The sequence below is a fragment of the Theropithecus gelada genome, chromosome 17 (genome assembly GCF_003255815.1).
Source record: "Theropithecus gelada isolate Dixy chromosome 17, Tgel_1.0, whole genome shotgun sequence".
NCBI lineage: Eukaryota > Metazoa > Chordata > Mammalia > Primates > Cercopithecidae > Theropithecus > Theropithecus gelada.
In genome coordinates, this window is record NC_037685.1 from 14,433,577 (window position 1) to 14,454,996 (window position 21,420).

Sequence of the window (21,420 nt, forward strand, 5' to 3'; positions counted from 1 at the left end):
AAACAAACTACTTTTTTTTTACTAAGCAAAACACAATGACAAAATTACATCTGAGCTCCACAAATCAAACAAACAAAAAAAATCCCGCAGGTCTTCCTTTAAAAAACAAAAATTATTGAGATTATCCCAAATACCTTCTTTAAGAAGAGTATGAATATCTTCCATATCACATCTGATTTTAGCTCTGCAGTTTAACAACTTCTTATCCCAAGTTATTAAGACCTCTTTCTGACATGCACCAACTTCTTCATAGTCTAATTTAACTTTTCTGGACTGGAGTTCATCTCTGCTTGCTAAGGAAAAAAGAATTTACGTAAGACCAATGTGTTTTTAAAATGTAAAATTGTAAACATTTGATTGTATTTGTAAAACCATACCAAATGACTTTCAGGAATTAACTGGTAGTATATCTTAAAAAGAAAATTTAAAACAAATTGAGGATACATGAAAGGGTCTCAAGCTTTGAGTCATTTCATGTGAGAAAAAAATGAGGAATAACTTCCCAAGGAGGTTTCACTCTGTATCTTACATATGGTAACTCTGCTAAGCATAAAAAGTAAACCATGTTGATCATTCTATAATTTTCCATTTTTTTGACAAATGTGATGGATAGCCCAGGAAATGATAGCTCACATCATCTTAAACACCACTGAAGTGTTAATATTTTATATGTGCCATACATGAGCAAAGACTCATGTAATCTTGATTTGAAAAATATATCACCATGATAACATGATACATTTTTATAACTGTTTCCAGAGTTATCCACACTGCCCTTAATAACTAATAAAACTAGCTTATGTGTTCCTGTGTTCTTTATTTTCTCTTTTGTTTGTTTTCACTTTTGCTTTTTAGAGACAGGGTCTCCCTCGGTACCCCAAGCTGGAATGCCGTGGTGCAATCATAGTTCACTGTAGCCTCAACCTCCTGAGCTCCCATCTCAGCCTCCTGGGTAGCTGGGACTACAGGCATGCGCCACTACACTTGGCTAATTTGACAAACTTTTTTGTAAAGATGGGGTCTCGCTATGTCACCCAGGCTGGTCTTAAACTCCTGGCCTCAAGCAATCCGCCTACCTCAGTCTCCCAAAGAACTGGGATAACAGGTGTGAGCCACTGTGCCCAGTCCTCTTGTGTTCATTTGTAATAAACTTAAAAAGGAAAATCCCTTTCACTGAAGTTAACACTAATTCTATTTTTTAAATAATAAATAATTATCTCTAATTTGATGGTCGAACATACATGCCCAGAGCTCGTTAAAATAAATGTCTATAAAAGCAACCAGTATCTTGATTTGGTCTTTATCGTGAAAAATTGATTTGAAAAGAGAAGGAAGAGCGGACACAAGAGTATACTTCTTCTCTTCATTAGGATCACAGTGGACAGGAACGTCTCAGAGCAATCTGTATTCACGCATGCTCACAGCGCTTGGCCACCTTACCTCCTGCAACACAAATCTTTGTCATGCATCCCAAGTCCTCGACAGCACAAAAACAACAGCAGAATGAAAGTTACTCTTTACTTAGTGTGTTTGAAACCATTTCAAAAGACTTAAAATATCTTATAACAAACTGTTATTCAAGCAAGGCAGTAAAAATTCTTACTTAAAAGTCCAGACATTTATCTAACGATAAGTCGCAGTACAAAACTACTCCTTCCGGATACCATACATAGACGGCTTTCTAACACGGTTTAGCTTGGCTGTTTGGCTATTTGCCTTATATTTCTCTGATAACCAAATAATTTTTTTAACGGTGTGGGTTTATTAGGGCTAAAAACAAATATACTCCTATATATAACTTTACTAATTATTTTCCTCACGATGGACAAAACTTACTTCCTTAGAGTTTTTCTCTAATCTTCTCTAGATTATTGTTCATTTAAAATAATCATAAGAATCTGCTTATGTACCAGCAGCACAGCCTGAGGATAAAATGGTGAATAGGGACAGTTAATATCTACCCTTAACTGTTTAGAAAAGACTAAAGAACTATCAAGAAACAATTATCCATTGGTTAGAATTTTCATAGTTTAAACTATTTTTTATCTCTGTTATGTAGGCTGAGAAACAGAGAACCGATAAAGGTTTCTGAGAATGTATTCTAAATGTCACCTCCTTTCTTACCCTGTAAAATCAGAGAATATAACTGACCTCAGAATACAGATGCAGCCATTTATGTAAAACATTCCATTTCCTTATATTTACATAGCTGAGAAATACTGTGGGGTGCTGGGGAAAGCCCGAGAACCACGATGAATAAACCTGAGTTTTGGTACTTGCTCTGCCAACATGTCACTATTTGACCTTAGGTTAATTCCCTACCTTCCCCGAGCTAGTCACTACTTCTGCTGTAGAATGAAGAATCTAGCTAAGTAATCTCTAAGACTATTTCTGTTTCAAATAGTCTATGATTCTGAAACTATCCTTTGATATTTAAAATCAGATTTTATTTGTACATACTCCCAAGTGAAATATAGTTTCATGCATTAAATTTTTTGAGGGAATGATGACCATCTTTTCTTCAACCTATTTTCCTGAGTTAGTTCAAGATATAACCACTTGCTTACAATTAAGAATTCAATTTCTTTTGAAACCTGTGAAACCGCAAGTGGGCAGACCATTTATCGCATTGAACTTTTAAAATTATGCTAATGACAATTAATAGCATTTTTAATTTTAAAGAAAAGAGGATATATTTCCAAAGTATATTTAAAATCCTATGTACTTTTCACTCCGCCAACAGCAATTTTTAAAAATGTGCTCTTGCAAACTACATGTTGTTAAAATAAAAAATTGAATTGAATCATAGGTGTAGTAACAGGAATTTTAAGGTAGATGATAAACTCAGCAATGTGGAATACCTGCACTAAAAAAGCTTTAGGAAAGACAACAAAATAAAAGCAAGTGAGAGAAATATCTAAATTATACTTATGCCAATAATCTTAAAGGTCAAACGGACCACTTAGGTTAAACGTTTCATTTTACAAGTGTAAAAATGAAGCCCCTTCAGGTTAAGTGATTTTCCCAAAAGAATGAAATGTATACATTTTTGGATTTCTTAGCATCTCCTTATATGCGGTTCTATTAGTACTGGAGTAAATTACATCATTCTTTCAAATGCTGAAAAACACATTCCAAAGCATTTGGTAATCATAAACTTACCAATAAACCACCACAAACAGTACAAAATCTATTATAAATTATTTGATTATAAATGTAATAACTTGAATATAATTTTGCTAAATAGGAAATTTATAAAGCATTAACAAAAAATAGGAACAGATTTGGCTTGATAACAGATAATTATAATTAAATAGTTAAATTGAACACAATGCAAGCAGAATTTATTTGAAGTAGGCATATTTCTCCCATTATGAATGTAATTAACCTGAAACTTGAAAATCACATTCAAAGAAAAAATTTGCTTTCTCATATTTAAGGATTTTTTACAAGTGACACTAAGATAATAAACTTTCAGACACATCAAATACATTGGTTCCATATTATCTACATTCTATTTTACCTAAATATATTCTAAGGGTTTTTTATGTCTTAAATCTATTTAAAATACAAACCCATTTAAAACAAAACCAGAAATATCTTAAGCTGACCTTTCCCATGTTATAACCACCTCACAAAATGGAAATCAACAATTATAATCAGCCGATATTCTTCTTAAAGTGTGCATACAGTCCAAAACTGAGTGCAGATGGCATGTATGGGGAGAGAAAGGTAGGTTTAACCTACACCCTTCAATCATAGCATCATAGCATTTAGTCTGTTAGAATGGCTAACCTTCAAGTTTCTGGTTTTCTTTTTCCATTCGAAGCAACAAGATTTGTTGGTGTATAGCTTTTCTCCATAAGCTCCTCAGTTCTTTTGATTTCTTTCTTTCTTCAATCTTTTCTGGGTCATCCTCCCCAGACAGGAATATAACCAGTGGTTCCTCCTCCATGGTTGGAGAGAGAGGGGACAGTGGCAGCAGCTCGTTCCTGTCCAATCCATCTGCCAAGAAGAACACAGTGAGAGGCATTCCTTAGCAGTAACCCAGACTACACAAGTTTCTGTAGAATTCACATTCTCATCTGATCTTCTACACTTAAAAATGTCACAAAGCCGCTTTCCCCGTAACTTAGTTTCTGGAGCTAATATTTAAGCGAATTCATTAGACTGAATTCCCCTTCTAGATTTCCCTGTCATGATGAAACAAAAGCATAGGTCATTTCACCACTTCTTCTTTCTACCCAGAGAGCTCTGTAAGATAGGTGCCCCAAAACTAGCTGGCCTCTCCCGAGTCCAACACTTCTGCAATTTACTTACGTATATTCTCTGGCTGTGAGGAACAAGAAAATTAAGTGGCTAGGGATCAGTGATCTCCAAAGGTCTACATCGATCATCAGAATCCATCAGAAGCAGAGCCAGTGAGCAATGCTGGGTCTCTCCTGGCTGAGCACAGTACTCCGTCTGCTCACTCCTCCTGCAACACCTTTTTCTTTTTCAACTTTCATTTTAGGTTCAAGGGGTCCATGTGCAGGTTTGCTACATGGGTAAATTATGTGACTCTGGGGTACGATGTACAAATGACTTCACCACTCAGGTAGTGAGCACAGTACCTGAGAGGTAGTTTTCAATCCTCATCCTCCCACCCTCCACCCTCAAGGGGGTCCCAGTGTCTAATGTTCCCTTCTTTGTTTCTATGTGTACTCAATGTTTAACTCCCACTTCTAAGTGAGAACATGCAGTATTTGGTTTTCTGCTCCTGTGTTAATTCTTAGGATAATGGCCTCCAGCTACATCCATGTTGCTCCAAAGGACATGATTTCATTCTTTTTCATGGCTGTGCAGTATTCCATGCACAACACTCCCTTAACAGGTGACTCATTCTCTCCCTTCCTACTGCCAATGATTTTCCTATTAACAACCATAATCACATCTCTTAAAACATTTCAATGGTTGCTTATATCCCAAGAACAAATTGGGACTAACACTTAAGTCCCTTCAGATTCTGGTCTCCACTCAGATTTCTAGTATCATATATCAATCTCCCATTCTTTGCATCCATCATGCTGAATTTCTCATGATCCTCTGATCTGAAAAGTTCACTCAAATGACTTCAGAGCTTCGTCATTCCTTCTTTCTAAAGCACGGTTCTTCCAGCAACGAGTTTAAATAAATATCTCATTGTTCTGTGAAGCTTTTTCTGACCATCTCAGGCAGAGTTAACTTCATCTTTATTAATACCAGTTGTTTCCTTCTATTTTTGTTTTTATTCATTGACCTCTGCCTTTACCCTTATTATTTACTTCCATATGTTTTCCTGTTGTTGTTTTAAAATTTTAAAACCTGGCTCAAACTAGCTTTTTGAGTTGAACACTCAGTATAACTAATTTTTGGCCTTCTTGATTTTATGTAAACACATTCATGGCTTTTAACGGCTCCCTAGATCCATTTTCATAGGTAAGACTCTAATCACCGAATTTTCTTCCTGCTAGCTTCTAAGAGTGGTTTTCTATTCCCAAACACATGTCATTCTACTTGTCTTCTAATCCTTGATTTCTTTCTTTTTTTGGCACTGTGGTCAGATAATATTTGTATAAATGATCATAGTTATCTGTATTTCAAAATGATTTACTTAAAAATCTTTGTGGACAGGTACATAATTACATTTTATGAATGTTCCAAGTGTGCTAAAAATTAGTGAGTTTTCTCTATAGGAGGCAAAGTTCTGTATAAATATTAGGTCAAGCTTATTTATTTGTGTTACTCAAATACTATTTATGTTTAATTTCTAAAGATGAATATGTTAAAATCTCCCATGGGAGCTATTAATTTAGTGATTTCACTCCAGAATTCTTTTAGGTGTTATTTTCTAGCTCTCAAAATTACATCATTATGTATGTTCTCATGATTGTTCTATCTTTTTGTTTACTGTTACATGTGCTTTGCCTCTTTGGATGCTTTGGCTTTAATTTAATAAGTCAATTACTCAAAAAGAGCTGCCTGTGCTCTCTTTTGCTTAGTATTTGCCTAGTGTATTATATACATTCCTTTATTGCTCAATATTTCTACATCAGTTTGTTTTATGTGTGGCTCTTATAAAAGGCTATGTTGCTTTTCTAATAAAAAGATCTTTGGAAGCTGAGGCAAGATGATTGCTTGGGCCCAGGAGTTCAAGGCTACAGTGAGCTATGATTACACTGCTGCAACCCCAGCCTGGGCAACAGAGCAAGGCCTGATCTCTGGGGCAAAAAAAAGAAAAGAAAAGAAAGAAAAAGGACACATGACTTCTTTCCTAGCACTATCATAGTTCCCTCTACCTTGTGAGTAGGCCCAAGTACAGGTTTTTGGAAACTCTCTCACTCATTCATTCATTCAACAATAAGGTATTGACTGTCTAATGTTTTCTAATGGTACCTGAAAGAGAAACCACTGTGTCACATACAGAAAGTAATTTCTACATGGTCATCACTTAAATCTCTTTATACACAGCATTTGTATTCCATTAGCTAATTTCTGACACTCATAGGGATGAATTCCTTGCGGAGCACCACACAGACCTTGCTGCTGCATTGCTGAGGGTGATTTGTTCATGGGAGAAGCAACCCTGAGGAAAATGCGCTGCCGCCAGGAGATCCGGCGAGGAGTGACAGAGGTTCCTCCTACACTTAGGGACTCATTGCTGCAGGTAGACGAGGTCCTTTTCCTCCCTTCTCCATCACTGTGGAAAGCAAATAAACGTATCACTTGTAAGGAGAGCTGCACATCAAGGCACTTCACAACCAACTGGTAGCACAAGCCATTCACAAGTTCCGTCACGGGCAAGCACAAGCCACAGGCAACATGGAGCAATGCGTCACCAGGCATACTAGTCACCCAGGCCACCACATCCTGGGGAGACAGCAATCTAGGCCACAGCCCAGTCAAGAGAAGCTCCCCTGTTTCTACTCATTCCTTAGCAGCCAACCAGTCCTAGTTCTAATCTGAGGAACAGAAGCACTTATAAGGAGGAATACAGGTTGCTTAAGTCCTGAACTCATGCTTTGCTAAGGAAATAACATGAATAGCTTATTCAAAACAAGGTAAATATTCTGTAAAAGGCTCACAAAGTGCTTTTGTTAGAGCTCTTATAGAACATGCCAATAAAGACTGTTTCTAATTGCCTATGACTGTTAAGATCTGTCTCTGAATTGTCAGCCACCAATAGTTGGATCATGGCAGAAGATAACCTGAATATAGGCAGAACAGTCAACCTTGGGATTATTGTTAGGTGATATACTAAGAAACAACTGGGGTCAAATAAGATTGGACGGCTAAGTTAAAAAATAGATCTTTTTAAATTTTTATTGACTTATTTATTTTGTGAGATAAGGTCTCATTTTTTCACCCAGGCTGGAATGCAGTGGCACAACCACAGCTCATTGCAGCCTCCACCTCCTGGGCTCCAGAGATCCTCCTGCCTCAGCCTCCCGAGTAGCTGGGACTACAGGTGCACACCACCACACCTGGCTATTTGTTTTAAAAAATCGTCATAGAGACAGGGTCCCACTGTGTTGCCCAGTCTGGTCTCCAACTCCTGCGCTCAAGCAATTCTCCTGTCTCAGCTCCCAAAGTGTTGGGATTACAGACATGAGGCACCACACCCAGCCTGTTAAAAAATGTTAACAGATTTCTTTATAGCAGTACTTGTTAGAGACTGTTAATACACTGGCATGCATTGTACCTCTCCAACAGGGAAACAGTGTATAGAAATTCCCCAACTTATTGAAATTAATTGACTCTAGAATCACCTCCCTCAATTTTTTTTTGGGGGGGGCAGGGAGGAGTGTCACATCATTCTATATTAGTGCATAGGAAAATGCTCCTCTACTGTAAACATTTCATTTCCTAGAAAAGACCACTTTGAGTTATGCTAGGCCTATCTGCAAAAAAAAAAAGGTCAGTATGACTCAAAATTATTTTTGAGATCAACTATGTTTGCTGCTGGAAGACCTCACAATAATTGGTGCTGTTAGTGGCAGGGATATCTTACATTTTTAAGTTTCACAGTCTGAGTTTGCCTGAGAGAACGATGAGGATACCAATATTTACAGGTGATGATACCAACAAATGAAGGTATAAGACTTCTGATGGAATCAAAAAGGTCAGTGCTGAGGTCAGAAACAAAGCTCAGCCAGAACAGCCACCCTCAGATACTCAAAGGAACTCCATAGTGTTGAGGCAATTAATAGTGAGAAGAGCAATTCAGCAACTGCCTATCGTATCTTTATTTACTCAGTCAATTCAGTTAGTTCTAGTCTGGATCTGTGTTATGGAAACATTACTTCTGGACTGACTAAATTAAAGTTAAAAAAAGACTTCTGAGCTGCTGTGCAGACAGTAAGTATTATGATGTGATACATTAGAAAGTACAGTACTTGATACATATATCTCAATATAGTCAAACTCTGGTTATTATATATCCTGGATAACATTATAACCCTAATACGTGTCCATTGTTCAAAATTCCTGAGGCAGTGGCCAGGAGCTGTGGCTCACCATCTGTAAACTCAGCACTTTGGGAGGCCGAGGTGGGCAGATCACCTGAGGTCAGGAGTTCAAGAGCAGCATGGCCAACATGGTGAAAACCTGTCTCCACCAAAAATACAAAAAAAAAAAAGCAAAAAAAAAACTTAGCTGGGCATGGTGGCGGGCGCCTGTAATCCCAGCTACTTGGGAGGCACGACGTTCTCTTGAATCCAGGAGGCAGAGGTTGCAGTGAGCCGAGAATGCGCCACTACACTTCAGCCTAGGCAACAGAGCAAGACTCCATCTTAAAATAAAATTATAACTAAAAAAATTTTTTTTAAAAACTCCCTGAGGCTGGGCACAGTAGCTCACACCTGTAATTCTAGCACTTTGGGAGGCCGACGCAGGTGGATCACTTGAGGTCAGGAGTTCGAGACCAGCCTGGCCAACATGGCAAAATCCTGTCTCTACTGAAAATACAAAAATTAGCCAGGTGTGGTGGTGCACGCCTGTAATCCCAGCGACTCAGGAGACTGAGGTGGGAGAACTGCTTGAACCCAGGAGGCAGAGGTTGCAGTGAGCCGAGATCACGTCACTGCACTCCTGCCTGAGCAACAGGGCAAGACTCTGTCTCACAAACCAAACCAAAACAAAACAAAACCAAAAAAAAAAAAAAAAAATTCCTGAAATATTGAATATATATATATATATATATTTTTTTCTTTTACTTGCACTTTGGAAAACATTAATGCAAGTATTTCCCTTTTAAAAATATGATTAGAATGTTCTATATATAATAGTGACAACCCAATAAATACTGTTGAAGTACTCATTATCTTCATTTTTGTAACATGATCTTGCTGGCAGTTATTTGCTAAATGCCCAGTTCATAGGTATATTTCTAGCTTCTAGTGTAGTAATGGGCAAATAATAAGCACTCAAAAATATCTACTGAATAAATTAATATTTTATAAAACTAAATAACATATTAACTCTGAAGGTTAAGTGAAACAGACAAAAATATTGGCTAGGCTAACATGTCAGGAATAAATAAAAGTTCTACCTTCTTAAAACCCTTTATTGGGAGTCAAGTCCTAATAGCTTTGTTTTTCTAAAGTGTGTTCTGAACTGTTAATGGCACTGGTAGGTATTGACCATGGCAATGCTGTTAATAAACAACAAAAAACATATTTTTTCTAGTAAGTGTTATTCCTTTCCTATATAAAGGCATCTAATTTATAATTTAAGCTTTGAAAGCTAAATGAAATACTTATTTAAAAGCACTATTTCAATGCTCTAACAGGGCAAAAGATCAACAAATATTAATTTATCTTGACTTTTTTAGTGCTCTAACAAACCAGAGTTGACCAAATCCAAGGATTCTGAAATGTTTATATTTTAATGCTGGAATTAATACAGCTTGTAAGAAGCACCTTCCAATTCACTGCTAATGACATATCAAGTGTTTAGAAGGTACTAAAAATAAAACTGAGCTGTACCCATATCAGTTTCATGATTGTCTATAAAATACAAAGTTTGGGGGGGCAGCATGTTATAAAAGAGGTGCATACAGTATTCACATTAGCCCACTGATACATATTCAGAAATTTCATAAACCTAAAATTTTAAATCCTATAATATGAATAAACTGCCCAATGACATATTTTTCTCCCGTGTCTGGAATTTAATGACTAGTAATAAGCCAAAAAATTAGCAGTAAAAATAAAAGATAATAATATACTGAAAAGAAGAACTTACAGAACAAACCATTGACCCTTTATCTTGTACTAAAAATCGACATCTTGAAAATGCAGTTGGTTGCTGAGATATGGCAAAAGCAGCTCTGCTTTTAATAAGAGAAGATCTGTATTCAGAAGTCAAGTTCCCAATAAACATTTAAGCAGTCAGTGCAATTATGCAACTTATAACAGTTTCCTGTTTGATTTACATTTAGTCAGCAATCTGACATTCTTAAGGTGGCAATTGCAAGAATCAAAACCAAATGAAACACTGCATCAAAATTCCTATAATCCAACTTGGAAACTACACTGGGATGGGGGTGGGGGGAGTTTATTTCTTTGGGTTTGTTTGTTTTTTATTACAATATTAATTATCACATTGACTTTTCCTTTAATTAAACTTAGATAAGAAAGCATAATGTCTACTTTTCGAGTAAAAATAAAAACAAAACAACATGCGGTGTTTACTGTAATAATAATAAAGCTAAGACTCTCAGCATACACTTCATGCCAGGTATCGATTATTCTAAACATTTTACAAATAGGAATTAATTTCATCCTTACAGCAACCTTACAAGGTAGGTGTCATTACTACTTCCATTTTTAGTGACAATACTAAAGTAGAAAGAGGCTAAGTAACTTGCCCACAGTCACACAGATAATAAAGTGAAGGAGCCGGGATGCAAACCTACGTGGTCCAGAATCCAGACATTAGGCACTGCAGCTTATCCTGCCAGCGTAAATACTCTGCATTGGTTCTGAACAAAGCTCTATAGGACCACAAAAACAAAGCTGTTGGGATCCCCAGGATCCTCTGCATTTCTGGTGAAAAATTAAGTCTCCAATTAGCACTAAGCCTCTGTGTTGGGTACTTCTCTGTCCATTTTGTAATGGATTAATTTTATACCAACAGAGAAATAACTTCAGAGTACTATCAGGTGCTCGCTTATGTAAATGTCTCACTTCCTTTTCTTTGCTTTGAAATAATTACATTCCAAAATGTATATACTTTTAACTGTAAATAGAAGGACCAAATAAAAAAACACCTTAATACAGTTGAATATACAGACACTGGTATTTTAATCATCTTTACATGTTTAAAATCATGAAGCAAATTATAACCATTCCCTTATGTTTCCATAGAATCTTTTTCCTTCTTCTTTTGTATTTTGGAATCTAAACATGTGTATTATGAAACTGCTTCCCAAGACACATATTCAGGAAAAGTATTCTGTGCCAGCATTACCTCTATCAGAAATTCACAAAGTTAAAAATGAGTATCTAGGAAGGAAATAGAACTTGGAGAACTCCCACCCATTTTTGACTGGTATATTGTATATATACTCCCTCTTACCACTCACCAATTAATTAAGAACCACAATTTGTGAACACAAATTAAGCCTTTATATGGAGAGAAAATATCCCATATTACATATATTCCCCAATATAGGGTAGGAAGGCTATTTCTAAGTCCTTTGTATATAGCATCCATCAAATGCTATAATATGAACTTGTCAAAGCTTCAAGATAGCCTTTTAACATATCCTTGAACAAGCAGTTATAGCCTTCACCAGATCAACTCTTAAATTAACATCATACTTCTTATTTTAACACAGAATTGTAACGCCTACTTGCCTGCTTTAAAAGAATTCATTGACTATTGTGCAGAATGGAGGTGCTCTAATGACCACTCACAGAGACTCAACTTTAAGAAGGATGTAGTCGTATTTTACTTCCTGCCAGGGCAACGTACATACACTTTGCACAAAGGTAAACTCTTCTGTCAGGACCAGTCTCACAAAGGTGGTATTCTGCTGAGCAGCAACCTGCCTCCTATCCCCCAACTCTCTGGCACCCAGCTGAAACTCCCAGTATCTGCACTTCAGTCTGAATGACACAGCAAGACTCTATCTCTAAAGTCCAAATAAATGACTAAACACTGGCTAAATCTATAACTAAATCACCATGAATTACAACATAAGATAGATATCAAAACTTGATTAGAGTGATAGCAACTATTCAACCGAAAGCTGAAAAACCTTCCTCTTTGTAAGCCTTAAGAAATGCTACGTAAAACAACATAGAAATGAAACCATATTTTTTCTACAGGATCCACAGTACAATTTAACTCATAATTGTATCAGGTGCACTAACAGTTTATATAGGTTCTGGCTTTCAACTGCATACACATCTGTTATCCTATGGAAAATATTTACTAATTAAATAAAATTGAGATTAAACTATTCTAGTGGAAATCAATACATAGTATTTGACCTATGAGTCAAAAGAGATAGTCAGTGGAACAACGTGTAGATAAAAGAAGGAGAAAAAAAAAAGAGTTTTATTTCCTAAACTCGACACACTGCAGATTTTAAGAAAATTTAAGTTCAGTATATTGGAATTTAAAACATATCTGGGTATCTCATATGTTTATTTATATCCTTATGACCCAACCTGAAAAAAAATCACGCAAAATATAAAAGCTCTTTGGAGTTCAAGCTAACCACATGTAAAATAAAGAAATCGTAGGCTAGATTATCTCTCAAGTAATAAACGGACTTAATTCCATACCTGTAGCAAAACCTAAAATGATAAAAGGCAGAACTAACATTTCCATTAGGCTTTTAAGAATAAGTAAGAAGTATTATTTAAATGGTCTTACACCTAACCACGACTGAGATTTGCCAATTACAAGTCTCAAAGAAGTCACTTTTTAATCTAATCATTGTTGCCAAAATAATTTTCTGAGGGTTTTTTCTCCTTGAACATCTCATTCTAGCACAATACTTAACATTTTTACTCTAGCTACAAAGAAATCTAAACAGTGGCCCCAAATAGGAAGATGGGCATGTATCTTTTTCACTGGGCTCATGATAAGAGTAACATATAGAGACGGGAATAAAGCAGAGGACAGTTATTTGTAGTGGTTGTTAACAGTGATTCTGGATGTTTACCACAGAAAAAGCCTGTGAGTCAAGAGATGTCAACACAGATGCGGTCACACTTCCATAATAAGGAACTAGGTGTTTCCTGTGTCCAGACAAATGGGAGATCTGAACGGCTTTAGCAGTGTCTCAAAGCGACCAAGGTGACAGGAATTTAGGTGAACAGAAATAGATGAACAGTCTTCTTCAGTTGAAAGGCAGATTCAATTTTGTGAGTATGTTTCCTTTAGGATGCTCATTTCTCCATCTTCTTGGCATTTGGAATAAACTCCACTTAGGCATATATGTACACCCTAGCTAGCAAATTCACTTCTATTAATTTAAAATTAAAATTAGGCTTTGGTTGAAGGCCACAGCACAGCTCTAAAGAAATTTCAGCATGGAATAGAGTAGAAACAGGATTTCTGTTTGCAATCAACATTTTACATGGTAATTCACGGTCTGATTACAGCAAGGGTCACATTTTCCCTACTGTGTAGACCTCAGAGCACTCAGAAAGATGGCATGCATTCAGGAGACAAACAAAACTGCTTTTGAAACTAATGATGATGTGCAGTTGGAAGAATCTGTGAATTTTTTTTAATAAAAATATTTAGACCTCTAATCACCTTGATTCTGAAGCAGTGTCTTGTCTGGCACAACAGGAAAACAAGGAATGGAATTAGCACACACAAAGAGAAATATGTCTAAATCAGGATTCAGAATAAAAGACATTCCCATAAGTCATCAATAAGTCATGGTAAGGTTACTTCAATAATGAACTACAATGAATAATTATACTATTTTTTTCACTGAATACAAGAGAAACAAAGAACAAAAACTATACCACAAAGTACTTCATCATCAAAGATTTTATTTTCTCATTGAAAAGGTTTATAAGTAAATAGAAGTAATATCTATCATTTACTTTTTTTTGACTGTCATTTACTTCTGAGCAATAAATTTCAACATTAATAAATATTTAAGCACAGCTTTAAAACCTGAGAAGCAATTGTAAAAAGTAACAAATATGCCTGTGATAATATTTAATAAACAGATGTTATAAAAATATACCATATCATATAAATTAAAGTTTACGAAACAATGAAATAACATTAAATTTTGAAAAATTAATTCAAAGTGAGGTAAAACAAAAAATACACACATTCCCTCTCCTCTATTATTTCAGTTATGTGCAAGTAAATCGACTAACCAACTATTAAAAAGATCTTGGCTCCTTTTTCTCAGCCTGCTTAAAAACAGTAACCTAACATGTTTTCAATAATTCAGGATAGTGGTCCTGGAAAAGGATGCCTAAACTGAATTTAAAATTTCAAATTAACGTGCTTTTAAAAAAGTAATAGTAGGCCGGGCGCGGTGGCTCACGCCTGTAATCCCAGCACTTTGGGAGGCCGAGGCGGGCGGATCACGAGGTCAGATCGAGACCATGCCGGCTAACATGGTGAAACCCCGTCTCTACTAAAAATTTTTAAAAAAAACGTAGCCAGGCATGGTGGCGCGTGCCTGTAGTCCCAGCTACTTCGGAGGCTGAGGCAGGAGAATGGCGTGAACCCGGGAGGCGGAGCTTGCAGTGAGCCAAGATCGCGCCACTGCACTCCAGCCTGGCGACAGAGCGAGACTCTGTCTCCCAAAAAAAAAAAAAAAAAAAAAAAGTAATAGTATTGTTAGCCTATCTCCTACCCTACCATATTCTCTACTTGACAATGCATATTTAGAGATCCATTTTATGCAACTAATAAGATATTAAGTACTCAAGTGACAAGAAAATTATAACTGATCATACCACAACCTTCTCCCCTCACTATTCTGAATAGTTTCAGATATCATGGTAATTATGTGTACATGATAGTCTCTCTAAACCAAGTGATAATGAGAATGTAGAGTTCAGGAACCACAAGGTTTCAGAAACCATGCTCTAGAATTGAATACCCTTTTTCTTAGGAAATACACACTAAAGTACTAAGAATAAAGGAACACGATGCATGCAACTTATTCACAAACGGCTTAGAATGAGGAAATATAGATGTGCATATATATGTATGTATATATATGTAAATGGACCAAAAATTATAAAACAAATGTAGCAAAATATAAAAACTTGATTAACCTGGATAAATGGTTAAACAGGAATCCTCTGCAATATTTCTGCAACGTTAGTATAAATTTGAAATTATTTCAAAATACAAATTTAAAACTCTCCAAGCTTCTAACTTGTACATTTATGTTGAAGTGACTTACTGGTTGAGATAAACCTATTAAGAGAACATTTTGTCCAACAATTTTACTACTGTGTAGATATTCATCAATAATGCATATGTAGGGTTGGACGCGGTGGCTCAGGCCTGTAATCCCAGCACTTTGGGAGGCCCAGGCGGGTGGATCATGAGGGCAAGAGATGGAGACCATCCTGCCTAACATGGTGAAACCCCGTCTCTACTAAAAATACAAAAAAATTAGCCGGGTGTGGTGGCGGGCACCTGTAGTCCCAGCTACTCAGGAGGCTGAGGCAGGAGAATGGCGTGAACCCGGAAGGCGGAGATTCCAGTGAGCCGAAATTGCGCTATTGCACTGCAGCCTGGGCGACTGAGCAAGACTCCATATCAAATAATAATAATAATAATAATAATAATGCATATGTAGGTACATTAAAGACATGTATAATAATAGTGAAGACAGGACTCTTTTTGAAGCCAAAAACCTAGAAACAACCCGTATGTCTATTCACAAGAGAATGGAAAAATTCAGATATATTAAATGGAATACTATATAGCAATAAAATGAATGAAGTAAAATGCTCATTAAAACAGGAATAAATCTCACAAACGAATGTCAGTGAAAGATGCGAGATAAAAGAATATAGGCTGTATCATTCTATTTATGTAAAGTTCAAAAGCAAGCACCACTAATCTAGGATGTCTGAGGTCAGCATGGGGATGGTGATTAGATGGGGGACATGGGAGGAGCTGTACACATGCTGCTAGCATTCCATTTATTGACCGGGGTGAAGAAGAAATAGAGGTGTTCACTCTGCGATAATCTACTGAGCTGTGTGCTTTTAATTGGTGTCCTTTTCTGGGAAAACAATTTTTTTAAGTATAATTTTGGCCTATTGATTTTATGCTATCAAACTTACAAAATGTAGAAAATGGTACAAAAGTACTCTCTGATTTTTAGAACTGCACATAGCCAAGAAAACATTAAAACATACAGAAAACAATGATTTTTAATGATCTTAGAAATTTAAAAGTTTGCCGTTTATTTCAATACAGCACTTAAAACAACACAGCTACAAAAAGGTGAAATTTTTCAACCCAAAACTAATGTATATTTGCCCTCTGACTTCAATATCCTTCTATTAGAATGAGGTATAGAGGGCTTTGGGAAGCTATTTGCAAAAATTATACATACAGCTAAGCAGGAACTCCTGAAAGCAAATGAATAATCTTACATTAAACAATATGAATAGTCTTTATAAACAGAAGCCATCGCTTCTGTGCTTTACATCCTAGTTACAGCTAACCTTTGATCTTCTTAATGGGTACTGCTAATTGTCACTTTCAGGCATGGTTCTCTCAGGAAGGAAACTGGGATTCTCCACATGCTCAGTTTAACCAACAGAATAAGAAAATGCAAATAGGTTTGGTTGAAAGTGTTGTATTTTATTAGTAGGCAGTATTATAGAGATAATGCAAACTGATATCTTTATGTATATTCTTGGTTCTCTAAACTCGTTTCATATTCTATACACCTTATATTAGTTTTGTGGCTATTTCCTTTGAAATTTCTTCCATAAGGTTGTGCCCAAAAGCACTTTAAATTCTTCACATACTTTCTTCACTATAAATCAAATTCAATGTTTGAACATGACTTTGTACTAATTCAGAGGAAAGTTCAGGATCAAAATATATTAATCCAGTATTAGTTATCTTTCTTAAAGTGAAAAAAAAAAGGCACACATGGACAAAAGATCCTCAGGAATAATTCAAGGATTAGTCTAACTTAACTAGTGAGTGAGTGCTACCTAGTTATATGTTAACTTTTAGCATGTCCTATGTCTAAGAGAAATAGGCCAAAAGAATATCCAAGAAGATGTTAATGGCACACAGGCTAGTGGATAACATGTATTCGTCTTCTGACTACAAGAATTGCCAATCATCAAACAACAAGAAACAACCCAAATATCCATCGGCAAAGAGTGGATAAACTATAATGTATGAAATGGAATACTATACAGCGATAAAAGTGAATAAGTCAAGCTATACACAAAAATAGGAACGAATCTCACAAACATCTACATCACCAACAAATTTAGAAAGGTTCCCAACTAAGTCCATTACTTTCTAGAGGTTGCAGCACCCCACTAAGAATTTGAGTGATCAATATTATTGTATGTATAATTTTAATTTTTTTTAAAAAAAGTAATTCTCCAAAAATCACTACATCTAATTTTGTGTTACTAAAAGAACAAGCAGTAAGATTTAACAGGCTATGCCTTTTCCATACTGGAGATAAAAACAAAACAAAATAGAATGTTCACAAGATTCAGGAGGTCCCTTACAGATCTCTCATGCTATCTGAGAGTTGCTATCAACATGATCTTGTAACCATTGTGTGATTTATATTGAGATCCAGAAAAGTCTGTCATTGAAAAATCAAAGAAATGCCTAGGAAATATTTTATATACTTAAAAATAAAGATATTCTTGTATCTATCAGTTTAGTACAGTTGTTTCAATCAGTGGCTTTTGGATTCCATTAAATATGTCTAGAAAGGCCAAGAAAAAAAAAGGCACGATCAGGGAAGGTTAACTTAGTATATGTTAGCATCAGTTGTGCTAACAATATAAAGCTTAGACTCTGGAATCTGAGAAAAAGAAACACACAAACAATACAAAAAACATAATTCAAAAAGATAATAATGTCATCAAAAAGCTTTGAAGCTACTGGTTGAAAAAGTTTTCTTAATAAAATTAATTGTAATTGAAACCAATATATTATTAGAAACAGATTAGAACAAGCACAACACAGGGATGCATAAATGTCACTCCAAAATTAATCAACCACTTTTTAGTAATGTATCAGTATATCACTGCAGAAAATTTTGCTTTGCAAACAGAGGACACTGATCTCACCTGATTTCATTTTCATACTGTGGGGACAGTCTACCTGAATTCTGGTAAAAGCTTTTCAGGAAAGAGGGGGCAGTGAAGGAAGGGGCAGAGAAGGAAGTGTGAAGACTTGGAAGACTGGAGGAAGAATTACTCTCCTTGTACATGCGTCGAACTGACGAAAGAGTGCTGAGTACAGAAAATACAGCAAATTTGTCTTAATTTATATTTTGGCAATATCTTCATTCACTATGAAAAAGCATATAAACAGGTTCTTGCTATTAATTTAATCTTTCCTTTCAAGGCTCAGGGCTGGATCTTACATGAAAAAAAAAAGAAGCATGCAGTTCTCTATTTAGATAACTATGACCTAATTTCGTTCTTTCACAATTTGAATTCCTTATCTATACAGTATTTCTAAGCATCTGTGTTTGTCTCTAAAAAATTCTTAACAACTTGAGGACAAAAAGTATTTGTTTTCACATGCAAAAGACACTTCAAGGGGAAAAAAGTAGGAAAGCACAAATAATTACAGGAAACAAGTTCCAGAAGGAAAGACTGATTATCACTAGTTCAAAGACTTTGACTATTTTAAAGATATAAACCCTTCTAAATATTTAAGAACAACATGTTTGGTTGTTGGAAGTTATCATAATACCTTTGGCTTAACAAACATTAATGTCCGTGTTCTTTCCTGAAGACAGTGGAATTGTGCCACTATGGTTTAACTGAAAGCCCAAAATCTAGAAGATTCTTTGCATAGCAAGCTTTCACAATGACACAGAGAGCATCTTTTTATAGTGATAGAAATTGTTTGAACTTATACATTATAAAATGTGGAAAACAGAGGGAACGATTGAGATATTTATAGTCTAAAATGATAGATGTCTTTAATTCTTGAAAATAATTTTTCCTGGAAAAAAAAAGCGTTCTATTGCCTTGAGTAAATATAAATGAAGTGATCATTTAAATATCTTGATATACATATGACTATTTAATATCCTTGACATACACAGAAAAAAATCTGAGAATAATGAATTCTGTTAACTTTATTTTTCTATCATAAAATATCTCATTTTTAAATTTCGAATCGTTCAGAAAACAACAATGAAAATAAAACCGTGTCCTTAAAAGAAATGCTGGCAAATTTTGTAACACATGATATAAAAATTAGCCTTCTCCTTTTACATTGAGTTGTGTTTTTTTCTTTTCCTCTCCAACCAGCATCTTTACTTAACCCTATTTTCTGTATCAAATTCACAGGTAAATAAGAGAAACAAAACGAGTTCTAAGATATAAATTTGATCTGTGTTACACAGGAAGAAGAAAATCATTCCAAATTTATCCTCTTTACTGTTTCTCACCAAATATCAAACAACTTTTTGTTAAATTATGTTTTAAATACTGTGTAAGATCTTTTCTAAGTGGACACTGCCTGTCAATTACCGTATATGTATTCTTCTTTATAGATATCACCTTATTCTAGATACAATTTATAACAATGTTCATATTTAGCTTTAATTTATTATGTAACAAAATATAGCCAAATATTACCTCATGTATGAAAGTAACTCAGGTGACTTTTAAAACCCTGGTATTTTGTTGTAAGCTAACAGGAAGTCCTACTGCTATGCTATTTTCAAATCTGCTGACTTTGTTTCTCTAGAATCATCATCAAGACACTGAGTAACATGTTATCAGCAGGTTTTCAGACAAAACAATTGCATGGTTATCTCATTTTTTCCATTTTTCTGAAAGGAAAAAAAAAAAGAGTTTCCACCCAAACGAAATAACTCTTCTTTCTGGGTATGCCTTAACCTTGCCTGTTTCCCCTAGTAAATGAGGTGACTTAAATTGTTTTTATGGTGGTTCTCAAAACTGAAAGTTGGCGACAGCATAACTTTGCCATCCACCTTGACTCCAGAGTAATCCAAACTGTGTGCCATGAGAATCTCGGTCCCATCCTGGAGACAGGGTCAGACTCACCTGCACGGCTCGCTGGAGCTCTGCCTCAGCAGAGGGGAACGCACACCCTGAGCCCTCCCATCCTGCAAATTCAGCTTTCTTTTTGTGCTTGAAGGTGGGTGGCTGAACGTGTGTGCCCGTCTTCGAAACTGCGGGGAGTCAGAATCCTCTTCGGGAAACGTTTGCCAAGCTGAGGACAGTGGGGACGCTGGCGGTGTCCCTGGTGGAGAGTCCCCTGGTGAGTAGTCCTGAAACACAGGCAGAAGGGAGCCCTTTATTTCCCAAGTGGGTCATGGCAGACCTGCCAAAACACAGAGCTCAAAAGTGACAGTGTGCCTCATCTTCCTCCTGAGTCATGACAAAACTGCTGTTTTTCTCCCCCTTTTACTGAATTTATGCCATAGGCTAATCAGTATCACTACAAGCCATTATCTTCTGATAAGCAGCTGTAATCAGTATCACCACAACCCACTTATCTTCGGATAAGCAGCTGTAAGACAGCATCCGTAAAGACAGGCCAGAAAGTGAGAGGGATGACAAAAAGTGAAAGGTATTCTCTCCCCTGACACTTGGCCACGAAATGCTATAGCTACTGTACTTCTCTCACTGTTGCCAGAGAGATGAAAAAAGATCATGACCAAAGAGGGTGGAGTCTGTGTTTCCGTATCTCCTGGCTTCCGTGACATATCAATTGCATGCTTCCTGTACTGCCAAAACAGTATTACAATGCCTAAGTGTCCAAGTCTCATGGCAAAGCCTTCCGGAAAATAAAATCTGTTAAGTGTCTTCCCTCACTGTGGACGTTTCTATTCAATTACATGTTCCCTGAGGTAAATTTCTTTAAAAACACAGGAAAAACAGGAAATGAATGAAAACCGAGCTATGCTGGAATGCATCTCATATTGCATGGGTAGAAATCATAAATCTTTCAATTTAGACAGGTATGCTGTTAGAACTTTCCAGAACAGGCACCACTGTAGAAATCTTCAGCTTGATAAACATGGGTTAGTGATAATAGACTCATAGCTGGACTAAGTCCCTACTTCCATCAACAGAAAGTTTAATAGAAATATTTTAATATATTTCCATTTTAAAAAATAGGCTGCATGTGCCTCAGGTGACATACTGCACTATGCAGGAAACAGGAAACCCAACCTAC

The 21,420-nt window shown here is 36.0% G+C and overlaps 1 protein-coding gene across 3 annotated transcripts in view; it reads right to left on the reverse strand.

The window, feature by feature from the left end:
- The window catches only part of TBC1D4 (TBC1 domain family member 4), a 207,416-nt gene that overhangs the window by 21,476 nt on the left and 164,520 nt on the right, over positions 1-21,420 (reverse strand). The window contains exons 10-15 of one of the 3 annotated variants that reach the window (XM_025364713.1): positions 20,283-20,509; positions 18,321-18,485; positions 13,798-13,821; positions 6,558-6,718; positions 3,796-4,005; positions 135-293 (exon numbers count right to left, since the gene is read on the reverse strand). In XM_025364713.1, the coding sequence (XP_025220498.1) occupies positions 135-293; positions 3,796-4,005; positions 6,558-6,718; positions 13,798-13,821; positions 18,321-18,485; positions 20,283-20,509 (946 nt within the window). The remainder of the gene's footprint in view (positions 1-134; positions 294-3,795; positions 4,006-6,557; positions 6,719-13,797; positions 13,822-18,320; positions 18,486-20,282; positions 20,510-21,420) is intronic. The other 2 variants (XM_025364714.1, XM_025364716.1) reach the window with 2 other exon arrangements.